At 41.0% G+C, this 16235-nt stretch overlaps 1 protein-coding gene across 1 annotated transcript in view; it reads right to left on the bottom strand.

Annotated features, from left to right (window-relative positions):
• NDFIP1 (Nedd4 family interacting protein 1) overlaps positions 1 to 16235 on the bottom strand; it is a 33830-nt gene that overhangs the window by 14023 nt on the left and 3572 nt on the right. The window contains exons 2-3 of the mRNA XM_073355697.2: positions 3992 to 4079; positions 101 to 231 (exon numbers count right to left, since the gene is read on the bottom strand). Of these exons, the coding sequence (XP_073211798.1) occupies positions 101 to 231; positions 3992 to 4079 (219 nt within the window). The remainder of the gene's footprint in view (positions 1 to 100; positions 232 to 3991; positions 4080 to 16235) is intronic.

Genomic DNA, 16235 nt, shown 5'->3' with positions numbered 1-16235 from the left:
ATAAATCAAGATTTTGATTAACAAAGTATTTAGGTTAATTCAGCTGTATAAATTCTACGAATGGACCTTTAGGGACATTCAGCACACAAAGTGAACTTACTCTTCCAGGAACCAAGGGAATGGTAGCTTCAGCCTTACTTCGCTCCGCTTCATCATAACTAGGCAGTGTTGTGGCCACATTATAAGAAGGGGGCCTGGGAAACCCAGACTCATCTTTGTAGTCAAAATATTCTGCAAAGAGAGAGTTTACATGAATTATAGGATATAATATGCCTCTGACACCTGGAATAAGCAGCTCTACAACCAGCAAAGAAAACAAAGTATGAAGAAGATCATGATTTTAAAATTACCATGTATTCTTTGGTGAAAGACTGTAATTTAAACTCACATGTATTGAACTATTATGCCGTAATAGAGAAAACATTAAAGCAAATTTGAGACCTACAGCAGGATACTAACAGACTTCAGAAGGGGAAGGGAATTCACCCTAAATAAATTAGTATGACAGTCATCTTGACCTAGACAAGGAAAAGCAAGGAAAGTTGAAACCTTGTTAGAAACATATGCACGCTATGATACGATATACAGAGGTTCCTGAGCTTTTTAAGGACTGAAACATAGGAGCTCCACAGCAGATACAGAGTATGAACAAGACCACTTTATAGAGGGTGCACAAAGGCACCCTCCCCATCTAAAGCAACAGAGACAGGAACCATGCTGTGCCTCCCTTGATTTCAGTAAGAGACAGAAAGATATATTTTCAAATTTCAAATGATTCTGATGAGTCAAAGAAGAATCCCCATAAGGCAGGGGTGGCCAACCTGAGCCTGAGAAGGAGCCAGAATTTACCAATCTATATTGCCAAAGAGCCACAGTAATACGTCAGCAGACCCCCATCCACTCACCAGCCCCCAGCACCTCCCGTCTGCTGGCAGCCCCCACCAATCAGCGCCTACTTCCCCCCTCCCCGCAATCAACTGTTTCATGTGCGCAGGTGGTTATGGGAGAGAGGGCAGAGGAGAGAGGGCATGGCATGCTCAGGGCAAGGGGCGGAGTGGGAACAGGGCTTGGGGCAGAGCAGGGGGTTGAGCACTGAGCACCCCCCAGCACATTGGAAAGTTAGCATCTATAGCTCCAGCCCCAGAATCAGTGCCTAGGTAAGGAGCTGGATATTAACCTCTGAAGAGCCACATGCGGCTCAGGAGCCACAGGTTGGCCACCCCTGCCATAAGGTCTTCGCCCAAAGGTGGCCAGTTTGTCTGAAAAATATCCCAGTTTCCTTTCAGGGGAAAGAGAAGGGGAGTGGGACAAAGTCAAACGTACTGGTTTTGAACATCAGGCTCTCAGACCTGTTGACGAATTAGCATTTGCAGGGGAAGAGCCTGCTATCATTTACATGTAGAGCCCTGATAGCAGCATGTTTTACAGATTCCCTGTGGAGATATAAAAAAAAATTGTATGTTTCTAGGGTTGTGTGTGTATACTTTACACACCTATTTTCTCCATTATGCAGAGAACCATATGATAAAACTATGCTGTGCCTTTTGCACATGGTAACATGGGCACCCCAGACCATATTGTGTGATCCAACAAGGCCAAGGCTCACGCAGACCCCATCCAGTAGCAAGAAAGAATAGAATTCAAAACCCTCTACCCAGGGAGGCAAAGATCTTCAGAGGTATTTAGGCTCCTAGTGGACAGTGATTTTAATGGAAATTAGGAGCCCAAATACCTTTTGAGGATCTGGGCCAGAAGACTGGCTGGTAGCCAGTTTGCAAGGTCAGTGACCCTGGATGTTTCTCTCTTCAAAGTAAAGAGTTTCTGCCCAAGAAGGCAGACTGAAAGGCACCCATTATCCCAGATTGTCCTACAGGCTGTATGAACGGCAGACCTCTAATGAAGATAGCTGAATTTTTGTATTAAAAAATCATGGCAGGTCTAAAACTCAGATTTTATCCAAAAAGTGCCACATTTGGAATGGATTGTGATAAGGCTGTACACTAAATTCCATTTGGGTTTATGTCTAAGTTTTCAGAGTTTTTTTATTTGCAAATGACAACTTTACTGGTTAATTACCCTTAGCTATTTTTTGAATGTCTATTTACTCCTCTGAGCAGTATAAATTGGGACAGGGAGGGGAGGTTACCACAATGATGGGGCTATCATTTCTTTCCAGTACTATCTTTAATCTTCTCCTTTTCTCCCTCCCCACTTGGTTTCCATATGCTGCCTTTATTGCATCTGATGTGTCTGATTCTCAAATGTGATTTTGACATTTTATTAAGAAAATGTGGGTGGGGGAAATCAGGATCTAGATTATGACTGGCATGAATGTGACAGTTCCTCTGAAAAGTATTATTGGCTTTTAACACAGGTATGATCATGCAGAAAAGATAGCTTCCTCAGGGGCACTCTCCTTGGAAGGGTTAACCAGTCTCCATTCCACTTTTTACCAAGAAATGATCATGTCCATGATCATAATTATCTCTAAAATGAAAATGATATAATGAATGCCACTCCAAACCTTCACGCAGTGCAGAATATGTAGTTTTGGTGCATGCACATTACATCTGTGTTGCATACACACCTATTTCCAGGTGCCAACTGAAGGTGCTGATTACAGTGTAGAAAGTTGTAAATCATAGAATCACAGGACTGAAAGAGACCTCAAGAGGTCACCTAATCCAGTCCCCTGCACTCATGGCAGGACTAAGTATTATCTAGACCATCCCTGACTGGTGTTTGTTTAACCTGCTCTTTAAAATCTCCAATGATGGAGATTTCACAACCTCCCTAGGCAATTTATTCCAGTGCTTAACCCCCCCTGACAGTTCAGAAGTTTTTCCTAATGTCCAACCTAAACCACCCCTGCTGCAATTTAAGCCCATTGCTTCTTGTCCTATCCTCAGCAGTTAAGGAGAACAATTTTTCTCCCTCCTCCTTATAACAACCTTTTATGTACTTGAAAAGGTATGTCCACTCTCGGTCTTCCTGGTTTGGGACTTGGCTACCTTAGAGACTGCCTTTACACCTATACCCAGGTGTGACAGCAGACCAAGTCCCAAGATGTGAACTCAAAGACTGGGGGAAGGGCATTCTCAGAGGCAAATCGCTGGCTGTGGAAACTACTCCCTGAAGCAGGCACCAAAAGCTTGAATTTGTTAGAACAAAAGTGCAAGGTTCATGTTTTGGGGGCAACTTTTTTATCAAACGGGTCTGAACAAAGGCATTTTTTCTAACTTTTCTGATGCCACAGAACACATACAGGATAAGTTACTGAAAAAAAATATAAACGTAGCCTCTTAACAGGTCTATTTCTACTGGAGTTCTGCTCTAATTAGCAGAGAGTAAGAAGATTGCCATGTTATATCTGAGCTGAGCTCTCTTCCAAGCTTTCAGCTACTTTCTTTTCCAAGCTTTCAGCTACTTTCAGCTACTTTTTCAGCTACTTTCTTTTCTATAGTTGCAGATGACGGGTATTTAAAACACTGTAATGCATTCAAGCATTATTAATCTACAGTATCATAAAAGCATTTGTATATACTTTACAAGACAAAAATTCAGCATCATGACCAAGAAAGAAGCCCTGAAAAAGGACAGTAAAGTAACAGACACCAGTAAAGATACTATTAAAGATCACTGGAAGAAGCAAGATATTACTCAAATACCAGATCATTAGAGACCATAAATCCTCACTGCACTACCATTTTCACCTTCTTCTGTATGCTAAGAGCTCTGTAGAAAGTAACCTAAGCACCATTTTATGGAGATGACATCAGCTGATTGCCACCAAGGCATGTTTTCTTTCAAACCACAAATATCCACAGTCTCTTTGGATCAGGTCCCATCCTTCCCAGTCTTAATAGCTGCTGCAGTGTCAGACAGCAGAAAAAGAAATTTTTTTTCTTTTTATTATAGAAAAAGAAACAACTGAAGGTATGGGAAAGAAAACCAAGAGAAAAAACGTTTATTTCCTTGCTGCTCAGTTTACCTGCATTCTCCCCAGAAATGCTGCTGTAAGGTGGAGGGGCATCGTTCACAGTGTGTTCAGTCTCTCCAGGCTCCTCCTCATTCTGCAACTGAACAGAATCATTTACGTTTTAATAGGGCTGAAGAAAACAGACAAATAAATCGGACTCCCTCATAACACAGATAATTACACAATCATGGTGTCCTGGTCAAAATCCAAATGGGTTAGCTACATTCTGGCTACCTAAATTACCCCTGCACTTTCAGGTGCATTTGGCAGTCTCTTCTTATCTTAAACGGTTGTACAGAAATGCAGTGCACTGTTAAACACTTGTCACATTTCACCCCAGAGGTAGCCAAAGTAATCCCATTGGTAGATTTTAATCAATGTGCCAGTTGTGATAAGTCTGTGTGCTAAGTTATATTTCTACATTTCAGGTTCCAGATTGCTACAGAGCATCCATGTGTATTTATTGTTGTACCTTTCTACTTCCTCAGCACTAATTTAAAAGCTATCGGGTCATACTAATTGTGAGAAGACCAAGTTGCATTTGTTTTCATAAGAAGAGGAAATGGTAGGAGACATTCAGTCAAAATCTCCATTACCATCTGTGGCTTTGCTAAGAAAATTGGTGCTCAGCTGAGTTATGCAAAATAAACTGTTTATCAGTCAGTCATGCTGTGGATAAGAGGGATCCAGGGGTGAGATTTGTAACTGTACACTCTGTTTTGGATTAATATATACACACACATAAACAGGCATACAGCTTTTCGTATATACAGTATGTGGCTTGTATTATGTACGGTTTGAAAACATTCTTTGATCATAAAAGCTGGCAATACTGGATTAGGCATGTCCAAAGAAGAGTGTATCAGCTATCATCTAGCTACTTCATTCTTTCTATTGCACATCACTGAATCAACAACACACACACACACTTGCATAACAAACAGACTCTCGGATTTAGAAAGATTTCTTGGGACTGAACCACTTTCCTACATCTGAAGAGATTTTTTTTTAAAATCATAATTAAATGACAGTAACACTGCAAATGGCAATTCCTTTATTAATATCTTCCTTTCATGCATAATAATGCTAATATCCTTGAAGTCGAGACATTTTTCTTCCTGTTCTCTACTGAGACACTCATGACCTCTTTTCATTATAGTATCTGACTGCCTCCCAAGTATTTAAAAACAAAATTCTCTCTCTCTTCCTCTTCAGCCTGCAGAAGTAACAGCTCTATTATTTTTATGGTCAGGTTTCTGTTTTATTTGCACATATATGAAGTCCTTGAAGGTCTTGTTTTACATGAGCTTGGTCTGTGTCTTGTGTTCAGTATGTATTTTTTGCTGTACATACAGTCAACAGCTAAGGGTCAAAGTGCATCCATACTGCTTCTGAAAGTCAACCTCAAAAACTTTAAGGACCACATATTCAAGTAATGTATGTGTGCATTGCAAACATTTGTGTCTAAGTTACTTGAAAATCAGGCCCTAGAAGTTTGCTAGAAAATATTTGGGGATCAGATTTAAAAAAAAAGTTAAATGGACAATCGCATGCCTAATTCAGCTGTAAAATGATCATGATTGCATACACAACAGGTAATTGTGCATGCAAATAGTTAATTAGGTACAATATAAAGTCTCCCTAAATTCCTCAAATCTTCATTCTGGAGATGAATTACTAACTCGACAAGCCTCCAAAAATTGCCATTATTCTGACACAGTGGCTTTCAACCTTTCCATAACAAGTCTCCCTTTTCCATACGAGGATCCCCTCCACATCTACTGAGGTCACCCTCCCCTTCTAGCTAGGATACCACTCATATACCAATATGGGCACACTGGTAGCAACTTTGACCATGTCTACATTTACTAGATCAGCAACTGCTGCAATCAATGCAGTGGTGTCGATCTAGCAGGTCTAGTGAAGACGCATTAAGTCGATGGGAGAACACTCTCCCATCAACTCCGGTACTCCAGCTCCCTGAGAAGAGTAAGGTAAGTCAGCAGGAAACCGTCCCCCGTCAACACAGAGTGATGTAGACACTGTGGTAAATCGATCTAAACTAACTGAAGTAGTGTAACTTAGGTCGATTTATCGCGGTAGTGTAGACCAGCCCTTTCAGGTGGAGAACTCCTGGTCTGACATGAGGTTGAATCACTTCCCTAAAGTGGGGAATTAGTCAAGGTCCAAAATCTGACCTTTATTAAGAGTAAAGAACATCTCTCCCACCCCCAACTGTTCCTGGCCACAAGAGGGAAGAATTAGAAAATATAAAATTTAACACACTCCTCCCAGAAGAATCTGAACCCACAAAACGTCTCAACTTCTCACTATTCTTCCACTGCAGGCAGGCAGTAAGTACACTGCTGGTAAGTAACCCTATTCCTCCACAGGATATACTAAGGCAATAAAGGCAGGTGGGTAAGAGCACAGGTACCTTTCCTGATTGCTGCAATTCTGTTAGCCTCCCACAGCATAAGCAGATTAACATGATAGCAGCAAGTGCTACTGTTACAATACAACCTTATTTCCAATCCATTTTATAATCAGTGATATGTCACCTAACTTGGCATGTGCACTCACAAATATCCGGTCTGCAAGTACACACTGGGTATTTGCAAGGGTGTGTGTGTAACTGTGACAGCCTGACACTAATTAATAAAGCCTCTCTACCCTCTTGTAACATAGGTACAAGGTACAAACCCAGTTTAGTAAGGCCAGATCTATGCTTAAAACTTTTGCCTGTATAGAAATGTCAGAAGTGTGAATGTTAATAACATTTTGTATACCAGCAAAAGTCTTAGTGTAGACACAGGTGTAGCAGCAAAAGAGCACTTTATACAGTAGGGGGGGTTGCCAGTATAGCTATAACTAAACTAGCACATCTTTTCTAGCGTAGAATGTGTGTTAGATTGCAAGATCTTCAGGGCAGGGACCATCTTTTTGTTATGAATTTGTCTAGTACGTAGCAGAAGGGGGCTGTGATCCCCAACTACAGCCCCTAAGCACTTCCACAATACTACTGCTGCTACGAACTACGACCAATAATAGGTTTTACATTTAACAGATGGGAAAACAAACAAGCAGAGAAAAGGAACTTGCCCAAAGTCACCAAGTAAGGCACTGTCAGAGTAAAAATAAATAAATTAATAAAACAGAACCCAGAACAGTCTCCTGCTCTAACTATTACACCATACTCCTCCCCTCCCCCAATCTAAGCTTAAACATATAACCTAAAAAAAGCTTTTTGATAAAAGGTACTAACTTTATGGCCATGCCCAGCTCATTAAACACTATATTATTAGTCCAAATGCCAAGTAGGTAGGACAAGGTGAAGTAATCTGGGGACAAGGAATGATGCAGGTAGTTTGGTCATTAGGGAAAAATATTCTCAATTTGAAGAACAATTGTATTCTGAAAGAAGGCATCTGAGTTATCACTGCGATATTGAAGAACAGGTTGGAGAAAACACATCAAGTAATCTAGGGAACAATCCTGTAACATGCAAAGGTTCAGGCCCAATGACTCTTCTGTCTTCCCCTTCTATGAAGCATTGGCCCAATTTTAATCCCTGAAAGTTACACTTGAAAATGAAAACCTAAAATGCTACCTAAGAAAACTGCAGCTGTGTAGTCTGCTGAGAAATAAGCTTGCATAAAAATTCATGACATTAACAGCGAATGAGGTAAGGGTCTGGCACACTAGATGTTCTGTTATTACTCTCTGAGTAGCATCACCCGCTATCTTAACAGTGGAAGGAAGTGTCCAGCTAAGCCTCTCTAATGTTTATAAGTAAAAAGAAGGAGGGTGGGGGGAAATTAGAGACTTGAGAGATGTAATCCCAAGGGGAAGGAAAGTGAAAGTGCTGGCTAAATGACATTGTCAAGGTTCCTTCCCCACTCTGAACTCTAGGGTACAGAAGTGGGGACCTGCATGAAAGACCCCCAAGCTTATTCTTACAAGCTTCAGTTAAAAACTTCCCCAAGGTACAAACTTTGCCTTGTCCTTGAACAGTATGCTGCCACCACCAAGCGTGTTAAACAAAGAACAGGGAAAGAGACCACTTAGATACATCTTCCCCCAAAATATCCCCCGAAGCCCTACACCCCCTTTCTTGGGGAAGGCTTGATAATAATCCTCACCAATTGGTACAGGTGAACACAGACCCAAACTCTTGGATCTTAAGAACAATGAAAAATCAATCAGGTTCTTAAAAGAAGAATTTTAATGAAAGAAAAGATAAAAGAATCACCTCTGTAAAATCAGGATGGTAAATACCTTACAGGGTAATCAGATTCAAAACAGAGAATCCCTCTAGGCAAAACCTTAAGTTACAAAAAGACAAAAACAGGAATATACATTCCCTCCAACACAGCTTATTTTACCAGCCATTTAACAAAAGAAAATCTAACGCATTTTCTAGCTAGACAGGAGTTGGAAAGCTTGCATTTCTGATCTGTTCCCGGCAAAAGCATCACACAGACAGACGGAACCTTTTGTTCCCCCCACCCCTCTGCAGATTTGAAAGCATCTTGTCCCCTCATTGGTCATTTTGGGTCAGGTGCCAGTGAAGTTACCGTAGCTTCTTAACCCTTTACAGGTGAAAGGGTTTTGCCTCTGGCCAGGAGGGATTTTATAGCACTGTATACAGAAAGGTGGTTACCCTTCCCTTTATATTTATGACAGACATAATATTACAAGATATGATAAAGAAGAAAATGCACAAGTGACGTAAGGGGGTAGAAAAATATTCTTACAATTAAGAAGAGTTTAGAAGATTCCAAGGCCTGCAACATTCTAAATAATTATATGAAACAGATTTTCCTTCTAATGAACATGGTACACAGAGATGCCTTGCAGCCTTTTTAATGTTTCCAGGCATCTTAAATTCAACTAAGTGCTCATTAACAAAACAATAAGAGTTCATGTGGCAGGAAGAATGAATCATCAGGCCTCAAGTGGCCCAACATTGCCATGACAGCACTAGTCTTGCATTTTCCATGTAAGATGATGCAGGGACCTAGTACACACAATTAAAAATGCTTTATTATCCGCTCTTTCAAGAGATATTTTCCCCCTTCAGGCTACTAAAAAACTGCTCACAACAGGAGAATTCTGATGTAAGCACAATTTGAGTTAAGTCAGAAGGGGGCTTTTTCATTCACTGATCTAGGCCAAGAGTTACTTTCCCTTTGATTCACTGAAGTCTTTTACTTTAAGAACATTCTTTTTTGTTGGGTTTTAAAGAAAAAAAAAGTTGAATTAAAATGTTAGTAGACAGAGCATTAGTTTTAAAAAAAACATTCAGCTAAGTATTTTCCCCTCAATTACTTAGATATTGGAGCAGTAACATGTGCTGTGGCTACAGTATGTGATGAGGTCCTGGAATATTCCATTCCCAATGAAGCCATGAGCTCACTGTAGGCCATGGGCAAGGCACTCACCCTCTGTGCCTCAGTTTCTCCTTGTGTAAGAGGTGTATAACAATATTTACATATTTCACAGTACTGGTATGAACTTTAACCTTTGTAAAATGCTTTGAGAACTTTGGCTGAATATTTTTCTACTGAAGTGCAGAGTTTTCATTTAATAACTAAAATATTTTTATTTTAGCAATCTTTCAAAACATACTGTTACATGGGCTTCAGATATAGTATCATTTCTAAAATGTCTTTTGATTAAACTCCATGTCTAAGTTACCCACAGATCTCACACACCAATTCCAAACAAGTGTTTAAAAATCCATACCCTGGGTACTGAATAGCATATTTAGATAATGTGTTGTATAGAGAATCAGGAGTAAAATCTGCAGTTGACATACTACTCAACAGCACTACAAGATAGCTTTTGTAATTTTTTCAAAAGTAATCAGATTTCCTACCAAGTTCTAACTCTTAAAAAGCCACAGTCAGAAAACAAGATGCTTTAGAAGAACATCAGCATGTGATAACTCGGGCATCCAAAACTGAATCTAAGAAAAACTAAATTAAATTAGAAGATTATTGCAAATGGAATGGAAAAAGACAAAATGAAATCCATTCTCCATGCTTTTCTTAACTTTTCCAAGTGCAATCCTACAGAATGGAACAGGTGCGGAAATGTCTGAGTAGAATGTCCACAGTCACAAAGCAAACTGTAATCAAACAGAATAGCCTCCAAGAAAGCTTTTGATTTTTTTCTTGTATAAATCATTCTACAAAACTGTGATTTATTACCAGCAGAAATGAACTAATGCAGATCAGTCTCTGATATTACTGCCCTGACAATACGGCAGTGTGCAGCAAAACAAGCTCTAAATAAAACTCCATGCCCAAGTGTTCCTGAAAAAAAAAAAAAAAAAAAAAAAAAATCAAACTAATGGTCTCAAGATTGGTCAGGCCAAATCAAGCACTCAAGATCATCCCTACGACAAGATTTGGGGGTGGGAGGCAAAAAATAAGGAAACAGTTTCTAGCTTCCAAGAGGTATTTCGAAACAAAAGAGAAGTTATAAAATATGCCTTGATTGTGTCCATTTTAACAAGTTCACGATCAAATTAATTCATCCACCATTTTTAATGAGTGAATTTTAAATTACATTTGATTTTAATTTGACATCTTGTAGATATTAAGCCAATACCTGTTTCAGTACTGCTAAACATTAATTAGACCTCTGTGCCTGGAAAGAACAGATGAGCTCTGCAGTCTTGGGCCACAATCCCACAAACACTTATGCACATGCTTAACTTTACTACTGTGACAGGGACTGACTACTCATGGTAGTGAAGTTAGGTGTGAGCATAAGTGTTTGGAGGATTGAAGCTTTAGCAAAAAGATGACAAAGAAGTTTAATTATTTTTTCGAACTCAAACATTCTTGTTTTTAAAGTTCCTTAATATAAAGTTTCCAACCTTTAAAAAATCCAATATCATTTAAATATCATTTAAAACATGCAACAAAGATGACTGCTTTAGCATTTATCCAATAATTTAGTTGTTATCAGTGGTCTTCTATGATTCTTTTCAGAAGAATGTGTTAGTCTGTAGTCACAAAAAGAAAAGAAGTACTTGTGGCACCTTAGAGACTAACCAATTTATCTGAGCATAAGCTTTCGTTTTATGCATCCAATGAAGTGAGCTGTAGCTCACGAAAGCTTATGCTCAAATAAATTGGTTAGTCTCTAAGGTGCCACAAGTACTCCTTTTCTTTCTATGATTCTGTTTGTTCCATTAAAATTTAATCAATCATTTTTTGGAGGGTTAAATCACTAAGAAACCTTTTAATAAAAAGGATTCACAGACTAGAAAAATTACCATTGCCACTAGTTCACAACTGTATATACACATTCAAAGGAAACTCTGATAAGTACCTAGCAACACCCGTGTTACTGGGCAGAATCTACACTGAATATGTATTTCAGTTACTGAAATACATTGCTGACAACTTCTGGTGTGCTCAAGCAGAATTGCTGAACAGTCCCAAAGTGACAACATACAAGAAGCTCTAACTGCAGATAACTTTCATCTAATCTCACATCTCATGCTGTTTCTATGGTAGTGTAAAGAGTTCTTTGAGATTTCTAAAAGGAAAACACTGAAGTCACAGACTGCATAAGAATCAATACCAAAAGTTACAGCCTTTCACCACAGTGAAAATCACAGAAGCTGTGAAAGCCAAGTATAAACAAAACACAAGAAAACACTTTCAACGTATGTATTGCTGACAAATTAGAGACTAGTACAGAGAGCCAATAGCCTCCCTATATAAATGTTACAAGTAATTTCCATTATAAAGCCCTATTTTTGTTCCCCTATAAATCTTTGACTTGAAATGGGATATGACCTAAAACTGCCATATTTACTTTAAAGGCAAAGGAAACTATTTTTGCAATCTATGAAGGAGAAAAAAGAAACATTTCTGAATTTGAGTTAGTTATTTAACATTTGAAATGTTGACTTGTGTGTGACGTTGCTTTGGGTCCTCCCAGCTCAAAATCTCCAAACTTTCTAAATCTCCCTGAAAATTCATGCAAAGAGAAAAAGTTGTAATTAAGCAAAGTGATTAACTGTTTTTTATTGTAGATAATTTTGTGCCCAATTTTATGTCCATTGATTTTAATGAGAGTTGTGGCCCAAAGCTACTCACATTAATGTAACAGGAAGTTTTTTGCCATTCACTTAAATGAGAACAGGATCAAGCACCACAGCCCTGATCCTGCAATTTGATACATGTAAGTGAACCTCTGTAAGGCTCCACCCACACGGATAACATAGAATCATCTGTGGCCTTGTCTCAAAGGACAAAATGGGTGTTTTCTTCAACACTGTTTGCTCAACTGAGTTAATTTAATGCAACTGAAAAGCCATCTTAACACTCATTAAGACACAGGCTAGGTGTTTGTCTACACATGGAGCGTTCTTAACTCCGTAAGTGGACACACTTATTCCAGAATAAGAGTGCCTTGGTCCTGTTTTGCTTTGTTCCAGAATGAGTGCCTTGTTCATAGGTTAAGCAAAACAGGAACAAGGTACTCTTATTCTGGAATAAAGCGTGTCCACCCATGGAGCTGCTCAGGAATAGCTACTGCACTTGAAATTCGCACCCTACCTTAATCCGAAACAACTTTCAAATGTAGACAAGCCCTCCGACCTTCGGGTACATATATACAGAAAAAGCCGTGCACGAGTCAACCACCTAAGCAAGCTTGAATCCAGCAAGCACAGGTAACAATAACTATGAAGACAGTGCAGCGCAGGCGAGCCAAGTACATACCTAGGGTCCGTGCTGGACTTCTACTCCCCGTACTGAAGCCAATATTGTTACTCATGCTAGCTGGATCATTCAAGGCGCCACCCTGCATGGTAAGGCACATGACAGGCCTCTTCACTCCCCTCTATCTAACTCAACTGAGCTAACAAGAGTGAGGAAGAAATAAAAAGCACCCAGGCCCCTTGGAAATTTCATGCCATCAAAACTTCACCTAAATGACAAAAGTAGATTTACCGATCACATCCACTAACTGCAAGAGTTAAATAACAAGGAAATGAATAGTTGTGGACATAATAAATCTAACCGTGCCCACACAATAAAGCATAAAATAAACATGTCCTTTGCATTTGTTTTCATGCCTTAGCAATTAAAACCTCACTTCAACTAGAAAACTGAATATAACCTTAACTACGGAGTTGCTACTGATAACCTTTATATTTAGTTACAATTTCTAAAGACTGCTGGATCTTCCCAGATTAGGTACAGCTACACTGCAATAAAAGACCTGGGGCGCACCCCTGGGCTAAAAATTGCAGCACAGTCATTCAGGCTTGGGCTGGAGTGCAGGCTCTGAAACCATAGGGGAGGTGGGCCTCAGAGCCCAGACTCCAGCTTGAGCATCTACACTGCAATTTTTAGCCCTGCAGCTGAAACCTGAGTCAATTGACCAGGGCTCTGAGATTCAGTGCCACAGGGTTTTTGCAGTGTAGACATAACCTCACCCTGAGCCACTCCAGAGGCTGGAGAGGCCCTCAGCATAACTTAAGACAGCCCTAGAAGCCTGTCTAAATTATGGCAGCTTCATGGGGCTCCCCTATGGGACACAGTGCTACCGAAAATTTCCACAGCACTGTGTGCTATGGGCTCATTCCCAACACATCCCTCCCACTTCAGCCCTCCTCTGGCATGTCCCCTATGCCACATCTTATGAGGGGGGTCCCTGAAAGACCGCCTGAAGCTGTCTTCCGCAGTTACCCTGGCCAGCTCCTGTAAGCTGCTCCAGCCCCTTTTCTCTAACATAAAGGAGATGGAGTGGGGTTGAGGATCTCACCATATATGACTTAAATCTATTGAAGAAATACAGCAGATTCTGAGCCTAGTGAAAAAACAATAACCATATAAAGCAGAATATACATGATTAGATGAATTGTTGCATCACTTTGACAGCACAAGCATATACTATTTTTTATCAGTATCATCTCATATTTGAGCCAATCACAATGCTTAAAAATGCCTAAAGATTAGCTTTTTTTTTAAATCAAAATCAAACACGATTTTTAGGTTTCTCTTATTGGTGAAGTGACTTGGCCTCCAATCGTGCACCGAGACAGGGCTCCTGGCGGATACAGGGGCCTGCACACAGTTCTCAGTAGAGGATCAGTACTGGGAAAGAGGATAGATTTTTATTTTTTTTTCTTACACTGAATTTTACCATTCGTTCCTGTTGTCTTTAGGATATCTAGACAAACCCATTTTTTCTGAAACAATAACTGAAAATAACTTCCTGTTTTTGGAAGAAACACTCTCTTAAAAACATTTTACACATGTGAGTCGTCCCATGACTCAATGGGGTTGTTTAGGTGCATAAAATTCAGCACATGCCTAAGTGTTTGCAGGAGTGGGGCTTAAATTACCATACTGTCCAGGATAATACATCTAAACCCCTTATGGACTTGCCATGGACCAGCCAGTAATTCACCATTGCTATTATACAATCTGAAACCCACTGACAAATTAAAATTAAGAAAAATGTTAAAAGCAGGATTTCCACCCTCCTCTACCCTTTCATAATCCTGTAGTTTAAAAAATTAAGTGTGTGATTTTGAGGTATGAGCCTGTTCTATGGGTTGCTTTCTGGGAGCACAGTTTGTCAGTTGACCAGTTCCTGAAATTAAATATATCCACTGTGGTTATTAACTCAGGGCTATATTTCATGTCATAGTCACAAGTGACTGATTCTGATTCACTGTTGTCATTACAATACATAGCAATATGGAATAAAATTGATTTAAGTTTGACATCTTTAGTGTTAGAAAATGATTCTCCTCATCCTTTCTACAGCTAAATGTCAGCTATGCATCTTTATTTTCATAGCATACGCTTTTGGAGCAAGACAGACTACAGCATACCAATCAATCCAATAACAACATATTTTTTTAAGAGAAGAAAAGAAGAACGGAGGAACTAAGCTTTTTCCCCCTCTTTCTTGCATGTCCCTTAGGGTCCTGAACTCCAATTACATTTACTCTCAAAGATTCTGTATTGCGACAGCCTTTTCATGGTACCTTCCATTTTCTGATGCTCTTTTTGGAGCAGTGACTATCTTTCTAATCTGTAAAATACCAGGAATACTACAGCACCATAGTAACAACAACCCTGTTATGTGTATGGTTAAGAGGTTAGCAGGACCTGGCAAAATGACAGCTTTGATTTCTTTACAGAGAACAGTATAATGTCATTCTTATCAGTCAGAGCGGTAACTAAAGAGTAATACAATATTCTCCTTCTAGGGAGCAGCATGCTTCCTCCCCATATACCCGTATGGGCTCAGGACCCAAGACCAGAATTTGAATCCTTCTGTAACACAGACTATGGCTTCACTAGAAACACTGCACCAGCACAGAGGCAGCACTACATACTGAGCCACTACAGCACTTCCGTGTAGACACCCACGACACCAGGGGTGGGCAAACTTTTTGGCCCAAGGGCCACATCAGGGTTGCAAAACTGTATGGAGGGCCGAGTAGGGAAGGCTGTGCTTCCCCAAACAGCCTGGCCCCCGCCCCTATCTGCCCCCTCCCACTTCCCGCCCCCCTCAGAACCCCCGACCCATCCAACCCACCCTGCTCCTTATTCCCTGACTGCCCCCTCCCGGGACCCCCCCCATCCAACCCCCCTCCCCCACTCCCTGTCCCCTAACTGCCCTAACCCCTATCCCCCCCCAGCCCCCGAGAGGCCCCCCAGGACTCCCATGCCTATCTAACCCCCCCGTTCCCCATCCCCTGACCACCTGCCCCCCAGAACCCCTGACCCATCCAACCCCCCCCCCCCCGACTGCCCCAACCCCTATACACACCCCCGACCCCTGACAGGCCCCCTGGGACTCCCATGCCTATCCAACCCACCCCGCTCCCCATCCCCAGAACCTCCGCCCCATCCAACTGCTCCCTGTCCCCTCATTGCCCCTGGGACCTCCTGCCCCTTGTCTAATGCCCCCACTCCCTGTCCCCTTACCATGCCACTCAGAGTGGCAGGACTGGCTTATTGGAAAGCCTGGGAGGTGGGTGGGTGCAAGCCGTGCTGCATGCACGGCGGCGTGGCTGCGGGGGAGTGGGACAGCAGGGGAGGAGCTGGGGGCTAGCGTCCCCGGCCAGGAGCTCAAGGGCTGGGCTGGACTGTCCTGCGGGCTGGATGTGGCCTGCAGGCCGTAGTTTGCCCACCTCTGAATTACAGCGATGTCAGGTTCTCCAATTTCTGGAGTGAAGCCACTTCCCTGGGAGACGGTAGCT

This window comes from Lepidochelys kempii, chromosome 8 (genome assembly GCF_965140285.1).
Source record: "Lepidochelys kempii isolate rLepKem1 chromosome 8, rLepKem1.hap1, whole genome shotgun sequence".
In the NCBI taxonomy this organism is placed as follows: Eukaryota; Metazoa; Chordata; order Testudines; family Cheloniidae; genus Lepidochelys; species Lepidochelys kempii.
The sequence above is the reverse complement of the archived record's forward strand: the minus strand, read 5'-3'. Positions and strand labels throughout refer to the sequence as shown.